Below are 15,253 nucleotides of genomic sequence, written 5' to 3'. Positions count from 1 at the left end.
TAGGTGAGAGACACAGGTAGGTGCATTCTTTTGAGTTTCTGATTAGCCTTTCCGAAGGAGCAATCAGATATGCATTTATCTTACTGAGCAGAGGGATGACTTTGAATAGAATGGGAGGCAGGTTTGCCCGAAGCAGTTTCCAGCTTGACTTATCCCTTTAGTTTAATGATTTTGGGGTCCCAAGACTTACTTTCCTTTCACAAGATTAAGTTGCAGATATGATAGTCCCAACCCCTTGAAACTTTATATTTCCTATGAACCAGGATAATCTCCTATATAACCACAATATAAAACTATTAAAATTAAAATGTTAACACTGATACATTACTACCAGCTAATTCTCAGACCCCATTCAAGTTTTACCAGTTGTCCCAATAATTTCCTTTACTGAAAGGATTTAGTTCAGTCCTGCATTTATGGCTATATCTATTTACTCTCCTTCAGCCTGGAACAGTTCCTCAATCTTTCCTGATCTTTGGAAGATTCAGACCAGTTATTTGGTAAAATGTTCTTCAATTTGAGTTTGTCTTGAAGTATTCTCGTAATTTGATTCAGGTCTTGCATCTTTGGGAGGAATTTGTTACATTTTACAGGTGGCACATGGTTTTCATTTGTTCTGTTACTGATGATATTCACTTTGGTCATTCATTAAGGTAGTATCTGCCAGGGCTCTCCACTTTAAAATTACTCTTTTTTTACCCCTTTGTAATTAATAAACATTGCAAAATATTAGGAACCCCCATGTTGATTTGTTTCATTACTGCTGATGTTAACTTTCCTTACTTGGTTAAGGTTGTTTTTGTCACTGTAAAGTTACAGGTTTTCCTATTGTAATTATAAATATCTTATTAGGAGATACCTTGAAAATATGTGAATAACCAGTGTACTCAGCAAACTTTTACCCACTAGTTTAGCATCTATTGATGATTCTTTTCTGATCAATTATTATTATGGTGCATGCCAAATAGTGGCTTTCTAATTCCATCATTTCTACATTTATTAATTGGCTTTCTACTTGAGGAAGAGCTTTCTCTCCTCTCCCATTTACGTATTTATATATATATAAATTTATATACACACACATATATATATGTAAATACATACAGAATACACACTGGGTGTATTCTTACATTCTTATTTTATACAACAAGATACATTCCTTTACTATCATAATTAACTTTGATGCTTAAGTTTTCCCCGATTTGGCTAGTGGGAGCCTCTTCAAGCTGCTTCTGGGTCCTTATTAAATGCCGCATGTTTGCTTAAATACTTCCTTTCTGGTATAGTAAGTTGTTCAGGGCTCATCTTATCCTTTTCCTGCTCTGGACCTGAAATGAACCACTTAGGAGCCCTGTTTCCTTTTACCCTTGGTTCTACCAAGAAGATAATGCTTCATGTGCACCCTTACCCTGGGTGTCATTAATTCTAGGTCCCAGTGGATGGAGCTAAGAAGAAGATGTATGTGCATATATATGTATCTATAGATGTATATAAAATCATAAGTATATGTGTATGCATATATGTCTGCATACTCCAATATGCATCTATATCTCTATTAAAATAAAAAAAATTTTATATTAAAAACCAATGTTTCTTTCAGGTATGTTCAATTCAGTACCACAGGGTTTATTCTATCCTTCCCACTTTTCCATATTTGTAACTCATTCTCTATGAGAAACCTGCTCCCATTATCAAATATATTTACTTATTTGCTCAGTCCTAGAATATATAGAATAGTTTCAGAGTTTCTAGCTCATACCTCTGTTAGAAAGAAGCTTAGGAGTTAGAGCCCAGTATTTGTTTAATGTTCTGAGAATATATAGTACAAAATATAATGTTCAAAAGTTAAGTGGGTTATTCCCCTCCACTGCCCTTAGTGTGATTATTTATTCTTTGCTGTAAGTTTTATTTGTATCTTCTAGTAAATTTCTTAAGAAGACTAAAGAGTACAGAATTTCTTGGGCTGTTGAATGTTTAAACTTTTTTCCTGTGGTTCTGATAGTTGAAGAATAGCTTGGTTGGATATAAAAAGCTTTGGTTCTAATTTTTTTTCCTGGAGTTTTTGGAAAATGCTTTTTCATTATTTTCTTACCTTGATGTGTGTGGTTTTTTTTTTTTTTAAACAGAGCCTCTGTTGCTCAGGCTGGAGTGCAGTACGTGATCATAGCTTACTGCAGCACTGCAACCTCAAACTCCTGGTCTCAAGCAGTCCTCCAGCCTCAGACTCCTCCCAAGTAGCTGGGACTACAGGCCCATGCCACTATGCCCAGCTAATTTTTAAATTTGTAGAGACAGAGTCTTGCCATGTTGCCCAGACAGGTCTCAAACTCCTGGTCTCAAGTGATCCTACCACCTTGGCTGATGTTTTTTGAGAAGGCTGATACCAGCCTTATTTTCTTGCCCTTGTAAATTATTTGATCATTTTGCTTCAAGGTCTTGAGGAATTTTTTTTTTATCTTGTAGGGTTTTTGTTGCAGGTTAATTTTCTCTAGTATGTGGTAGGCCCTCTTTTTCCTATAAAGTTGTCTTATAGTATTTTTTCCTATAAAGTTGTCTTATAGCTTTAAATAGTAGTTTTGTTCCATTGTTTTATTTTATTTAAGAACTCCCGGCCAGGCGCAGTGGCTCATGCCTGTAATCCCAGCACTTTGGGAGGCCGAGGCAGGCGGATTACCTGAAGTCAGGAGTTCGAGACCAGCCTGGCCAACATGGTGAAATCTCGTCTCTACTAAAAATACAAAAATTAGCCGGGGGCGGTGGCACACGCCTGTAATCCCAGCTACTTGGGAGGCTGAGGCAGGAGAATTGCTTGAACCCGTGGACAGAGGTTGCAGTGAGCCGAGATCATGTCACTGCACTCCAGCCTGGCCGACAGAGCAAGACTCTGTCTCAAAAGAAAAAAACAACTGCCGTTATATATAAATTGACTCTTCTTTGCTTGCTTTTTATTTCAGCCATCTTTTTATTTCTTTATTTCATTTTCATTCTCTTGGTTTTTTTCTTTTCTTTAGTGCCTCTTACCAAGTTTTCATTTGAATCTGTAGTCGTTCTTCTAGGCCTGCTGTTTGTTTCCCTCTTCTCTCTTCTGTGTACCTCTTCCCAAACTGCCCTTGATCTTTTTGGAGAATTGCAATGAGAGCATGAGAGATACAGTTCACGGGGATTTAGTGGCTTTTTTTTCCCTCCAGTTGTAGGAAATTTGAAGTTTGGATGTTCTTTGTGTCATAGTTTTATGAAAGTATCTGTATATAGTTTTATTTGCTCTTTTCTTCATTTTTTCAGCTTTACATGACTGCTATTATCTCAAATACCCAGAATGAAGAGAGTATTTTTGTTATTAGTTAAGGAAGTTATAGAAGTAATAATCATACCTTGTGAAAACATTCAAACAATATGCAATGGTATATACAAATAAGTAGAAGACAACTTTCCTTGTTCTCTAGATTTGTTAACCATATGATTTTATTTTATTTATTTATTTTTTAGATGGATTTTTGCTCTTGTTGCCCAGGCTGGAGTGCAGTGGTGCAATCTTAGCTCACTGCAACCTCCACCTCCTGGGTTTAAGCAATTCTCCTGCCTCAGCCTCCCAAGTAGCTGGGATTATAGGCACCCGCCACCCCGCCTGGCTAATTTTTTGTATTTTTAGTAGAGACAGGGTTTCACCATGCTTAGCCAGGCTGGTCTCGAACTCCTGACCTCAGGTGATCCGCCCACTTCATCCTCCCAAAGTGCTGGGATTACAGGTGTGAGCCACTGTGCCGGGCTAATCATATGACTTTAAAAATTATCATGAAGTTTATATCGTTTACATTCTGTTCTGAAGCTGTAGTGTAGGTTGAAAAATGTACTCTATTTTGTCCAATAACCACTTATAGAAATTAGAGATAAAATAGCCTTTCTAATATGACAATACAAATATTAATTGTGGAATAAAGTAGAGCGATTATACACAGAGAAGGATACTTTCATATATAAAAGTCATAGGATATCTTTTACATTTTTTTCTAGATCCTGTCACTTCCTTTGGATCATACCCAGTTGCTCTTTTGTTTCTTATAAGTATTCTGAGTTCTTCTATATTCAAACATTAAAAAAAAATGGCCCTCTCATTTCATTGGTAGTTTGGGTGGCTATAGAATTCTAGTTTCAAAATAGTCTTCACTTGGAAATTCAAGTCATTCCTCTCTAGTTTTCTGACATAGACATACAGTTTATTGATGATAATTGGATGTAGTCTCGTTCTTTTTTTAGGAAACTTATTTTTTCACTAGACATTTTTAGAATATTCTCTTTAATTTTGGAGTTCTGAAATTTTGTTAGGCTGTATTTAGGTTTGATTTTTTCTTTCTTTAATTACGTTTGGTTTTGGTAGACCCTTTAATTCTGAAAAATATTGTCATTCTTCAGCTTAATTTATTTCTCTTTCTATTCTATATTTGTTACATTGATGCTGGACCTCTATATCTCTTTATATATTTATTTTTTTCCTCATATCTTTCTTTGCTCCTATTTATATGAGATTTCCTCAGCTTTGTTTTCCATATTTCTAGCTCAGCCTTCAGACATGCTTTTTGGCCCATCCATTGAGGTTTTAAAATTTTTCTTAATGCTTTTATTTCCAGAAACTTTTGTGAGTTGTCATGTTTGTTGTGATATCCATTGTAACATGTGCTTGGTTCTGTATCTCTCAGCCTCTAATTTTCATGCAAAGACCCTTCTCCAGGCAGATGGCCTACTTTCTACAGAGAGTAGTTCTTAGGAATTGCTGATGGCAGAATCTGTCATCAGCTGCTGTATCTGGAGGTATAGATACACACTGTTTCTTCTTTGGTTCCTTGCTGCTTTTTGTATTTTTTGACTCCAAATATGGAGCTTTTTGGGCATCCTCCTTTGGGAAGATCTGGGGCTTACTTTTGATATCTGTGATATGTTTCGTTGATTCTTTTGATAATCCAGTACAATTTATTGTTTGAATTCCTCAAAATTTCTGATCTACTGCTTGCATTATTTCCTATCTTTAAATTTTATGTACTTTTTGTTTTTTTTTTGAGACAAGAGTCTAGTTCTGTTGCCTAGGCTGGAGTGCAGTGGCATGATCATGGTTGACTGCAGCATCGAACTCCTGGGCTCAACCAATCCTCCCACCTCAGCCTCCTGAGAAGCTGGGACTATAGCATGTCCCATCATGCCCAACTGATTTTGTTATTTATTTATTTTTTTCCAGACAAGGTCTCCCTTTGTTGCCCAGGCTGATCTTGAACTCCTGGGCTAAAGTGATTCTCCCACCTTGGACCCCCAAAATGATGAGATTAGAGGCATGAGCCACAGTGTCTGGCCTATTTATTTATTTTTAATTTTACTTTATTTTATTTTAGACAGTGTCTCACTCTGTCATCCTGGCTGGAGTACAGTGGTGTGATCTTGGCTCACTGCAACCTCCACCTCCTGGGTTCAAGCAATTCTCTTGCCTCAGCCTCCCAAGAAGCTGGGATTACAGGTGTGCACTACCACACCTGGCTAATTTTTGTATTTTTTTAAGTAGAGACAGGGTTTTGCCATGTTGGCCAGGCTAGTCTCGAACTCCTGGCCTCAAGTGATCCACCTAAAACAACTTTTCTCTTATTTCATTGACATCTTGTGAGGAAGGGGAAGTAGATTGGGGTATTCAATCCATTAACTTGGACTGGAAGTGTAAGTCATGCATACTTTTTTTTCTCTCTCTCTCTCTCTCTTTGTCTCTCTCTCTTTCTCTTTCTTTCTTTTTTTTGACAGAGTCTTACCGTGTTGCCCAGGCTGGAGTGCAGTGGCACAATCTCGGCTCACTGCAACCTCCACCTCCCGGGTTCAAGCATTTCTCTGCCTCTGCCTCCCAAGTAGCTGGAATTACAGGCGCCCGCCACCATGCCCGGCTAATTTTTTGTATTTTTAGTAGAGATGGGTTTTCACCATATTGGCCAGGCTGGTCTTGAACTCCTGACCTTGTGATCCACCCACTTCGGCCTCTGAAAGTGCTGGGATTACAGGTGTGAGTCACCGTGCCGGGCCTCTTTCTTTTTTTTTTTTTTTTTGAGATGGAGTATTGCTCCATTGCCCAGGCTAAGGTGCGGTGGTACAATCTTGGCTCACTGCAACCTCCACCTCCTGGGTCCAAGCAATTCTCCTGCCCCAGCTTCCTGAGTAGCTGGGACTACAAGCATGTGCCACCATGCCCAGCTAATTTTTATATTTTTAGTAGAGACAGGGTTTCAACCATGTTGGCCAGACTGGTTTCAAACTCTTGCCCTCAGGTGATCCACCCACCTCAGCCTCCCAAAGTGCTGGGATTACAGGCGTGAGCCACTGCATCCAGCCTCTATTTTTTTTTTTTTTTTGAGACGGAGTCTCGCCTTGTTGCCCAGGCTGGAGTGCAGTGGTGTGATCTTGGCTCACTGCAACCTCCACCTCCCGGGTTCAAGCGATTCTCCTGCCTCAGCCTCCCGAGTAGGTGGGACTATAGGCGTCTGCCACCATGCCCGGCTAATTTTTTGTATTTTTAGTAGAGACAGGGTTTCAACCATGTTGGCCAGACTGGTTTCAAACTCTTGCCCTCAGGTGATCCACCCACCTCAGCCTCCCAAAGTGCTGGGATTACAAGTGTGAGCCACCACGCCTGGCCTTTTTTTTGTTGTTCTATGATACTTGTGTTCTAAACATCAAAAACAAAAGTAAAACACCAACAAAAAAATAGAAGAGCCAGGTGCAGTGGCGTGTGCTTCTCATTCCAGCTACTTGGAAAGCTCAAGTGGGAGGATCACTTGAGCCCAGGAGTTAAAGTCCAGCGTTGGCAACATGGTGAGACCTTGTCTCTAAAGAAAAAAAAAAAGTTAAAAAAAAAAAAAAAAAATTAAAAACCCAAAACAAAACAAAAGAAGATGTTCACTCTTCCACTTTTCTCTCCACTCTTCCCTGTCTGAGATGAGTTAAGCAGGAGAAATATCCATGTTTATAGGGATTAGGCTCATAGATTAGTTTAGAATTAGGAATGTGCTACTGTATACCATAGGATTTTAAAAGAAAGTTATTCAGATACCTTTGTTTTTAAATTTCATTGTAAACATTTGATTATTTTATTTCTTAGAAAATATATGCTTTTCTCTTATTTAGAAGGAATATATAAAAAATTATTATCAGAAATGTATATTCATATGTTTTCTTTTAAACTCTTGACTTTTTTTTTTAATAGTGTACTTTTCCCAACACTGGTGCTCGTATCATGATGTTCATTGGTGGTCCTGCTACTCAGGGGCCTGGAATGGTGGTTGGAGATGAGTTGAAGACACCTATAAGATCATGGCATGACATTGACAAAGACAATGCCAAATATGTTAAAAAGGGAACTAAGGTAATTTTGACTGTTAAATATTTTTGCCTTATTAGAAAACAGGTATTCATTTGCTGGCAGAAGAAGAATACAAATAGTTTTTGATAGAAATTGGTATTATACAGTTTGATACTATAACTGGTATTCAGAATTGGAGAAATATTCATTTTTTCTTGATAATTTGTTGTAATTTTTCTGGTTTGAAATATTTAAACACTTCATAGTACGTGTCAGTAGGTATCTCCTTAAAAATTATTACTGAGAGAAACATTCTATGCCTTTTTAAATATTCATGTTAAAGAATGTCTTTCTGTTTAGGAAAAGTTGTTTTTACATTTTTCAGTTTTTCATTTCCAAGAGGCAGTCCTTAATTTTTCCTTTAGATATGAATATTGTTCATAGCTTAAATAGTCCATCATTTTCTTGTAAGTTGTTTTATGTTCATCTAACTTCCCATTTTTTGGGTTTGTGTAAGTACATTTCACTAATGTTGATTTTTGACTCTCATATTCGTTCTATTAATATCTCTTAATTTTTAAATTCTCTAGAGTTCAGTTTTAGTTTGGTTTGTGCTGTATCATGTATTTTTTGATAGTCTTCATCAGTATTATATATTTAAAAGTAATTTATGACATAATTTTTGCCACTGTTAGTGGGTGCTTTTCTTTCTTGCCAACTAATTTCCTTTTTGAGCTTGGAATTTTTCTTGGTTACAGCTTCAAAAAAGGTTTTAGATTCATTTATCTTACTGCTTTTTGTATTTTCTCTATTTTTGGATGTTTTTGTTACTTGGGTATGGATTTAGCTAGGAAAGAGAGTTCTCTGTTGTTTTTCTTTCTTTTTTTTTGAGGCAGTCTCGCTCTGTTGCCCAGACTGGAGTACAATGGCACGATCTCCACTCACTGCAAGCTCCATCTCTTGGGTTCATGCCATTCTCCTGCCTCAGCCTCCCTAGTAGCTGGGAATACAGGCACCCACCACCACGCCCGGCTAATTTTTTATATTTTTAGTAGAGACGGGGTTTCACCGTGTTTGCCAGGATGGTCTTGATCTCCTGACCTCATGATCTGCCTGCCTCGGCCTCCCAAAATGCTGGGATTACAGGCGTGAGCCACCACGCCCAGCCTGTTGTTTTTCTGCTATGTTTATATAGGAAGAACAAGATATGCAATATGCCTTTCTTTAAGTTTGGCTTCATTTAGGGGTTTATCTAGAAAGAGTGGCTTTTAAGGAAAATGTGAAAATGTCAGACTCACAGAAGTTGTTGTATAATTTTATTAACATTACAGAAAGTTAAATAACTAACCATAATTTAAATTATGAGTTACTCTTTTAGTCCTTCTTAGATCATTTTGATCTGTTAATGGAAAAAAGATTTATAGGACAATTTTGTATATTATTTTAATTAAAAAAATCTTTTGTAGCATTTTGAAGCATTGGCTAATCGAGCTGCTACAACTGGCCATGTTATTGATATCTATGCGTGTGCATTAGATCAGACAGGTCTCCTGGAGATGAAATGCTGTCCCAACCTTACTGGGTATGTATTTAAATTTTTACAGTTTTTGTAATTATAAGCAAATGATGACATTTACTGATATAAACCAATAATGACCATTTAGGGAAAAGTGTCATCTTCCCACTACTTCAAGGCAACACATCTGTTAGTAGTTTTTGATATTCCTTTCAGTAAAACACACTTTTAAATTTGTTTAAAAATATTGAGTTATAAAGGTCCAACCCTGTTTCTAAAGCTCACTTTGATATCTTGAAGTCATTATTTTGATTTATTACTTCAACAGCGTTTTTGAGATAAAATTCACATACCATAAACTTACCATTTAAAATGTACAGTTTGATGCTTTTAGTATATTTACAGGTTGCACAGCCATCACCATAATTTGTTTAGAACATTTGCATTACCCTAGAAACTATGTTCCCATTAGCAGTTACTTCCCATTATTCCCTCCTTTTTCTTCTCACCACCCTCTCATCCTTAGACAGCTGATAATTGCCTGTTCTGGATATTTTATAAAATGGAATCAGAGGCTGGGTGTGGTGGCTCACGCTTGTAATCCCAGCACTTTGGGAGGCTAAGGCAGGTAGATCATGAGGTCAGGAGTTCAAGACAAGCCTGGCCAAGATGGTGAAACCCTGTCTCTACTAAAAATACAAAAATTAGGTGGGCGTGGTGGCAGGCACTTGTAATCCCAGCTACTCGGTAGGCTGAGGCAGGAGAATTGCTTGAACCCAGGTGGCAGAGGTTGCAGTGAGCCAAGATCATGCCACTGCGCTCCAGCCTTGGCGATAGAGTTAGACTCCGTCTCAAAAAAAAAAGAGGAATCAGAGTCGGGCACCGTGGCTCCCAACTGTAATCCTAGCACTTTGAGAAGCCGAGGTGGGAGGATTATCTGAAGTCAGGAGTTCAAGACCAGCCTGGCCAACATGGTGAAACTCTGTCTCTACTAAAAAACATAAAAATTAGCTGGGCGTGGTGGCACGTGCCTGTAATCCCAGCTACTCAGGAGGCTGAGGCAGGAGAATCACTTGAACCTGGAGGTGGAGGTTTCAGTGAGCCAAGAAGATTGTGCCACTGCACTCCAGCCTGGGCCACAGAGTGAGACTCTGTTTCAAAAAGAAGGGAATCAAATGGTCTCTTGTGATTGGTTTCTTTTACTCAGCATAATGTTTTCAAGGTTCATCCAGACTGTAGAATGTACTAATATTTTATTTTATTTTATTTTTACTGCTGAGTAAAAAGGGAACAAGGGGCTAAAGTGCATTTAATAGTATTCCATTTGATGGATACACCACATTTTGTTTAGGAATCCATCAGTTAATGAACATTTCATTTCCACTTTTTGGCTACTGTGAATAATGGTCCTTTGAACATCGTGTTCAAGTTTTGGTGTGGAGATTCTGTTTTTGTTTCTGTTAGGTATATATCTAGGAGCAGAATTGTTGCATCACATAGTAATCTGTCCTTAACATTTTGAGGAACTGTCAAACGATTTTCCCAAGTAACTGTACCAATTTAAATTCCCATTACCAAAGTATGAGGATTCCAGTTTCTCCACATCTTTGTCAGCACTTGTCGTTGTCTGTATTTTAATTAATTTTTTTTAGATGGGGTCTTTCTCTGTTACTGAGGCTGGAGTGCGGGGTGCAGTCATAGCTCACTGTAGCCACAATGTCCAGGGCTCAAGCAATCCTCTCACCTCAGCCTCCTGAGTAGCTGGGACTACAGGCACATGCTACCACACCTAGCTAATTATTAATACTTTTTTTTTGTGGAGACGAGGTCTCACTTTGTTGCCCAGGCTGGTCTCGAACTCCTGGGCTCGATCCTCCTGCCTCTGCCTCTCAAAGTGCTGGGATTACAGGTGTGAGCCACCGTGCCCAGCTTATTGTCTGTCTTTTTGATGATGTCTGTCCCAGTGGGTGTGAAGTAATATCTCATTGTGGTTTTCATTTGCATTTCCCTGAAGACTAATGATGTTGAGCATCTTTTTATGTGCTTACTGGCCATGTGTATATCTTTGGAGAAATGTCTATTCAGATTCTTTACCCATTTTTAATTTGGGCTATTGATTTTCTTTTTATTGAGTTAAAATAGTTTGTTACTTGGATATAAATCCCTTTATCAGATATATGACTTACAGATATTTTCTCTTATGGGTTTTTTCCCCTCACTTTTTTTTTTTTTTGAGACAGAGTCTCACTTTGTCGCCCAGGCAAGAGTGCAGTGGTGCGATCTAGGCTCGCTGGAACTTCTGCCTCCTGGGTTCAAGTGTTTCTCCTATCTTAGCTTCCCCAGTAGCTGGAATTACAGGTGTGCACCACCACACCCGACTATTTTGTATTTTTAGTAGAGACAGGGTTTCATTATGTTGCCCATGCTGGTCTCGAATTCCTGACCTCAAGAGATCCACCCACCTCGGCCTCCTAAAGTGCTGGGATTACAGGTGTGAGCCACCCCGCCCGGCCTCCCTCACTTTCTTGATGGTATTGTTTGCAGCACAAAAGTTTTAAATTTTGATGAAACCTATTTCATGCTTTTTCTTTCTTTTTTATTTTGAGGCGGAGTCTCGCTCTGTCACCCAGGCTGGAGTGCAGTGGCGTGATCTCGGTTCACTGCAACTTCTGCCTCCCAGGTTCAAGCGATTCTCCTGCCTCAGCCCAAGTAGCTGGGACTACAAGCGCCTGCCACCACGCCCAACTAATTTGTTTTTGTATTTTTAGTAGAGACTGGGTTTCACCATGTTGGCCAGGCTGGTCTTGAACTCCTGTCCTTGTGATCTGCCTTCCTCAGCCTCTGAAAGTGCTAGGATTACAGGCCTGAGCCACCGTGCCCAGCCTTGATTTTAAAAATTTTTTTAATTTTTAAATTTTGAGACAGAGTCTCACTGTGTTGCCCAGGCTGGAGTGCAGTGGTGCGATCTCAGCTCACTGCAACCTCTGCCTCCCAGGTTCAGCAGATTCTTGTGCCTCAGCCTTCCAGGTATCTGGATTACAGGCATGTAGCACCATGCCTGGCTAATTTTCATATTTATTTCAAGTTATCTGCCCGCCTTGGCCTACCAAAGAGAGCTGGGATTACAGGCATGAGCCACTGTGCCCGTCCAACAATTGATTTTTATATGTTGATTTTACCCCCTGCAACCTTGTGGAACTTGTTTATTAGTTTTAATAGTTTTTCTGTGGACTTCTTAGGATTTTCCCTATATAACATCATGCCATCTGCAAATTGGTATTGTTTTACTTCTTCCTTCCCACCTGCATGCTTTTTCTTTTCCTTGCCTAATTGCCCTGGCTGGAATGTCCAGTACAGGATTAAAAATGTGAGAGTGAATATCCTTGTGTTGTTCTTGATCTTTGGGGTAAGTCGTTTAGTCTTTTTTTTTTCTTTTTTTGAGATGGAGTTTCCCTCTTGTTGCCCAAGCTGGAGTGCAGTGGCACGATCTCGGCTCACTGCAACCTCCGCCCCCTGGGTTCAAGTGATTCTGCTGCCTCAGCCTCCTGAGTAGCTGGGACTACAGGCATGCGCCACTACGCCCAGCTAATTTTTGTATTTTTAGTAGAGACGGGGTTTCACCATGTTGGTCAGGCTAGTCTCGGACTCCTGACCTCAGGTGATCCACCTGCCATGGCCTCCCAAAGTGCTGGGATTATAGGTATGAGCTACCGTGTCCAGCCCTGTTTAGTCTTCTACCATTAGAAGATATTAGCTGTGGATTTCATCAGATTGAATAAGTTCCCTTCCAAAAACTCTCATGAAAATGTGTTTTTGGGATTTTGTTAAATGCTGTTTCTATAGCTATTGATATGATCATGTGACTTTTGTCCTTATTAATATGGTATATTGCACTGATTTTTGGATTTTAAACCTACCTTGCATTTCTGGGATGAATCTCACTTGGTCATGGCGTATAATCCTTTTTATTATTGCTAAATTCAATTTGCTGTCATTTTATTGAGGATTTTTGCATCTGTCTTCATAGGAGATACTGGCCTGTAGTTTTCTTTTGTTTGGTGTTGGCATCAGGGTAACTGTCGTCACAGAATGACGTGGGATGTGTTCTTTCCTCTTCCATGAGCAGTTATTATTTTTGAAATAATTTAATTAGGCTTAAAAATCAATTAGATATGTCAACACTTTCTCAGGTTTATTTATTTAATTCATTCATCTAATAAATATGAATGAGCACCTGCTATGTAGCCAACTGCTCAAGGCACTGCAAGTAAAGCAGTGAACTAAACGTAAAAATCTTTGCCCGCATGGAGCTTATCTTCTAGCGCAGGGCTCTTCCGTATAATTTCGCAATGGATATATTCTTTGTGCTGTCCCATTGAAATGTGGCAAGTATGACTGAGGAACTAAAATTTAATTTTAATTGCTTTACATTTAAATTTAACTAGCCACATGTTAGTACAGTTCTAATGAGAGGAGATAGGATAAGTATGGTAGATAGGATGTCAGATGGTGATAGCATTGGGAAGAAAAAAGGTCAGGAAAGAAGAATTGGGGTTTGCAGTTCTAAATAGGATGAATAGGCAGAGCCTTATTGAAGGTGATATTTTAGCAAAGATGTAAGCAAGTGAGAGTGAGCCATGTGCATATATGAAGTAAGAGTGTTCCAAGTGAGGAATAGCAAGTACAAAGTTGAGAATGTACCTGGGGCCAGGCGCTGTGGCTCACACCTGTGTAATCCTAGCACTTTGGGAGGCTGAGGTGGGTGGACTGCTTGAGCTCAGGAGTTTGAGACCAGTCTGGGCAACATGGTGAAACCCTGTCTCTACCAAAAATACAAAAATTGGCTGGGCATGGTGGTGTGCGCCTGTGGTCCCAGCTACTTGGGAGGCTGAGGTGGGAGGATTGCTGGAGCTTGGGAAGTCGAGGCTGTGGTGAGCCATGATTGCATCACTGCACTCCAGCCTGGGTGACAGAGTGAGACCTGGGCTCAAAAAATAATAATAATAAAGAGAATGTACCTGTGATGTTGAGAAATAGCAAGGAGAACAAAGTAGCTGGAATGGAGTGAGTGAGGAGGGTAGGTTACAAAGTCCGTTTACCTTTTTAAAGGGCTTTGGACTTTACCTTGAGTGAGATGGGAAGGCGTTGGAGAGTTTTCAACAGAGGAGTTTTATGATCTGACTTAATAGTTTAAAAGGATCGCTGAATTCATTTGTCATTTGTAGAGTATAGGGATGTAAGAATACCAAGTGATGGTAGCACAGATGGTGGGAAGTAGTTGGATTTTGGATATATTTGGAAGATAGATGTAAGGGTGTGGACAATTCCTTCATAGAGGTTTACTGTAAAAGGGAGCAGAGAAATGGGGTGGTATAAATTGTCATTAATCTAGGATGTATTATCAGGTATAATGATGACTTTGATCATCATAGATAACATGTTTGTAGAAAATCTGAAAGAATTTATAAACTATTGGTATTAATATGTGAAGTTGGCAAGACTTCTGGATCAAGGTCAGTGTACAAAGTTTAATTATAAATTTATGTACCAGTAACATTAAAAAATTTAAAAGGATACAATTTCTAATAAGCATCAGAGATAACAAAAACTTCTAATAATATCAAAAGTAAAATTATGGTCAATTAGTTATAACACATCAGTTTTATTCTTTTGCCTATTTAAATTTTTGATTGTATCTTTTATTGATGTTTAATACTTAAAATATTTTAAAAATGTGAGCAAGTGTATCTAAATATTTGTATGCATATGTGTATCATATAAACAATATTTTATACATCTTTCCTCTCTTTGTGTTTTTCACTTATATCCTAGAAATCAGTCTGTAGCAGTGTATTACTCCATTGTGTGGATGTAATATTTTTTCAACTAGTCTCTAATTACATGATTATTTGGATTGTTTTCAGTTTTCTGTTATTCTGAGTTTGTGTTTGAAATACTGTATTTCAAACACAAGGGAAAAAGGAAAAAAACTTTTGTTGTTACAAATAGTGCTTCAGCGAATAACCTTGTGAATATATTTTGTTTTTCTGTTTTTGTTTTGTTAGAGTATCTTTGGAATAGATTACTATTAGTGGGGTGGCTGGATTAAGGAGGAAATCCATATATAATTTTGTTAGATATTATCAAGTTACTCTGTACTGGGGTTGTACCATTTTGCAGTCCCAGCAGAAGTGTATGAGAGTGCCTGTTTTTCCATAGCCTCACCAACATAATATGTTGCTGTCAAACTGATTTTTGCCAATCTATTAGAGAAGGAATGGTATCAAAATAGTTTTTAACTTTCAAGTTAATATTAAAATTTTTTTAATTAAAAAAGTAGGTATATGCTTATTAAAAAAATTAAAAATAAGTGCAAAAAGTGAAAATACTCTCAATTTTCTTCCATTCTCATTTGC

General features: G+C 38.4%; 1 protein-coding gene across 1 annotated transcript in view; it reads left to right on the top strand.

Moving 5' to 3' along the window:
* The window catches only part of SEC23A (SEC23 homolog A, COPII coat complex component), a 70,792-nt gene that overhangs the window by 19,722 nt on the left and 35,817 nt on the right, over nucleotides 1-15,253 (top strand). Inside the window, exons 8-9 of the mRNA XM_001145529.8 lie at nucleotides 7,226-7,384; nucleotides 8,788-8,903. Of these exons, the coding sequence (XP_001145529.1) occupies nucleotides 7,226-7,384; nucleotides 8,788-8,903 (275 nt within the window). The remainder of the gene's footprint in view (nucleotides 1-7,225; nucleotides 7,385-8,787; nucleotides 8,904-15,253) is intronic.

This window comes from Pan troglodytes, chromosome 15, assembly GCF_028858775.2.
Source record: "Pan troglodytes isolate AG18354 chromosome 15, NHGRI_mPanTro3-v2.0_pri, whole genome shotgun sequence".
NCBI lineage: Eukaryota > Metazoa > Chordata > Mammalia > Primates > Hominidae > Pan > Pan troglodytes.
This window is presented reverse-complemented; position numbering and strand designations above follow the sequence as displayed.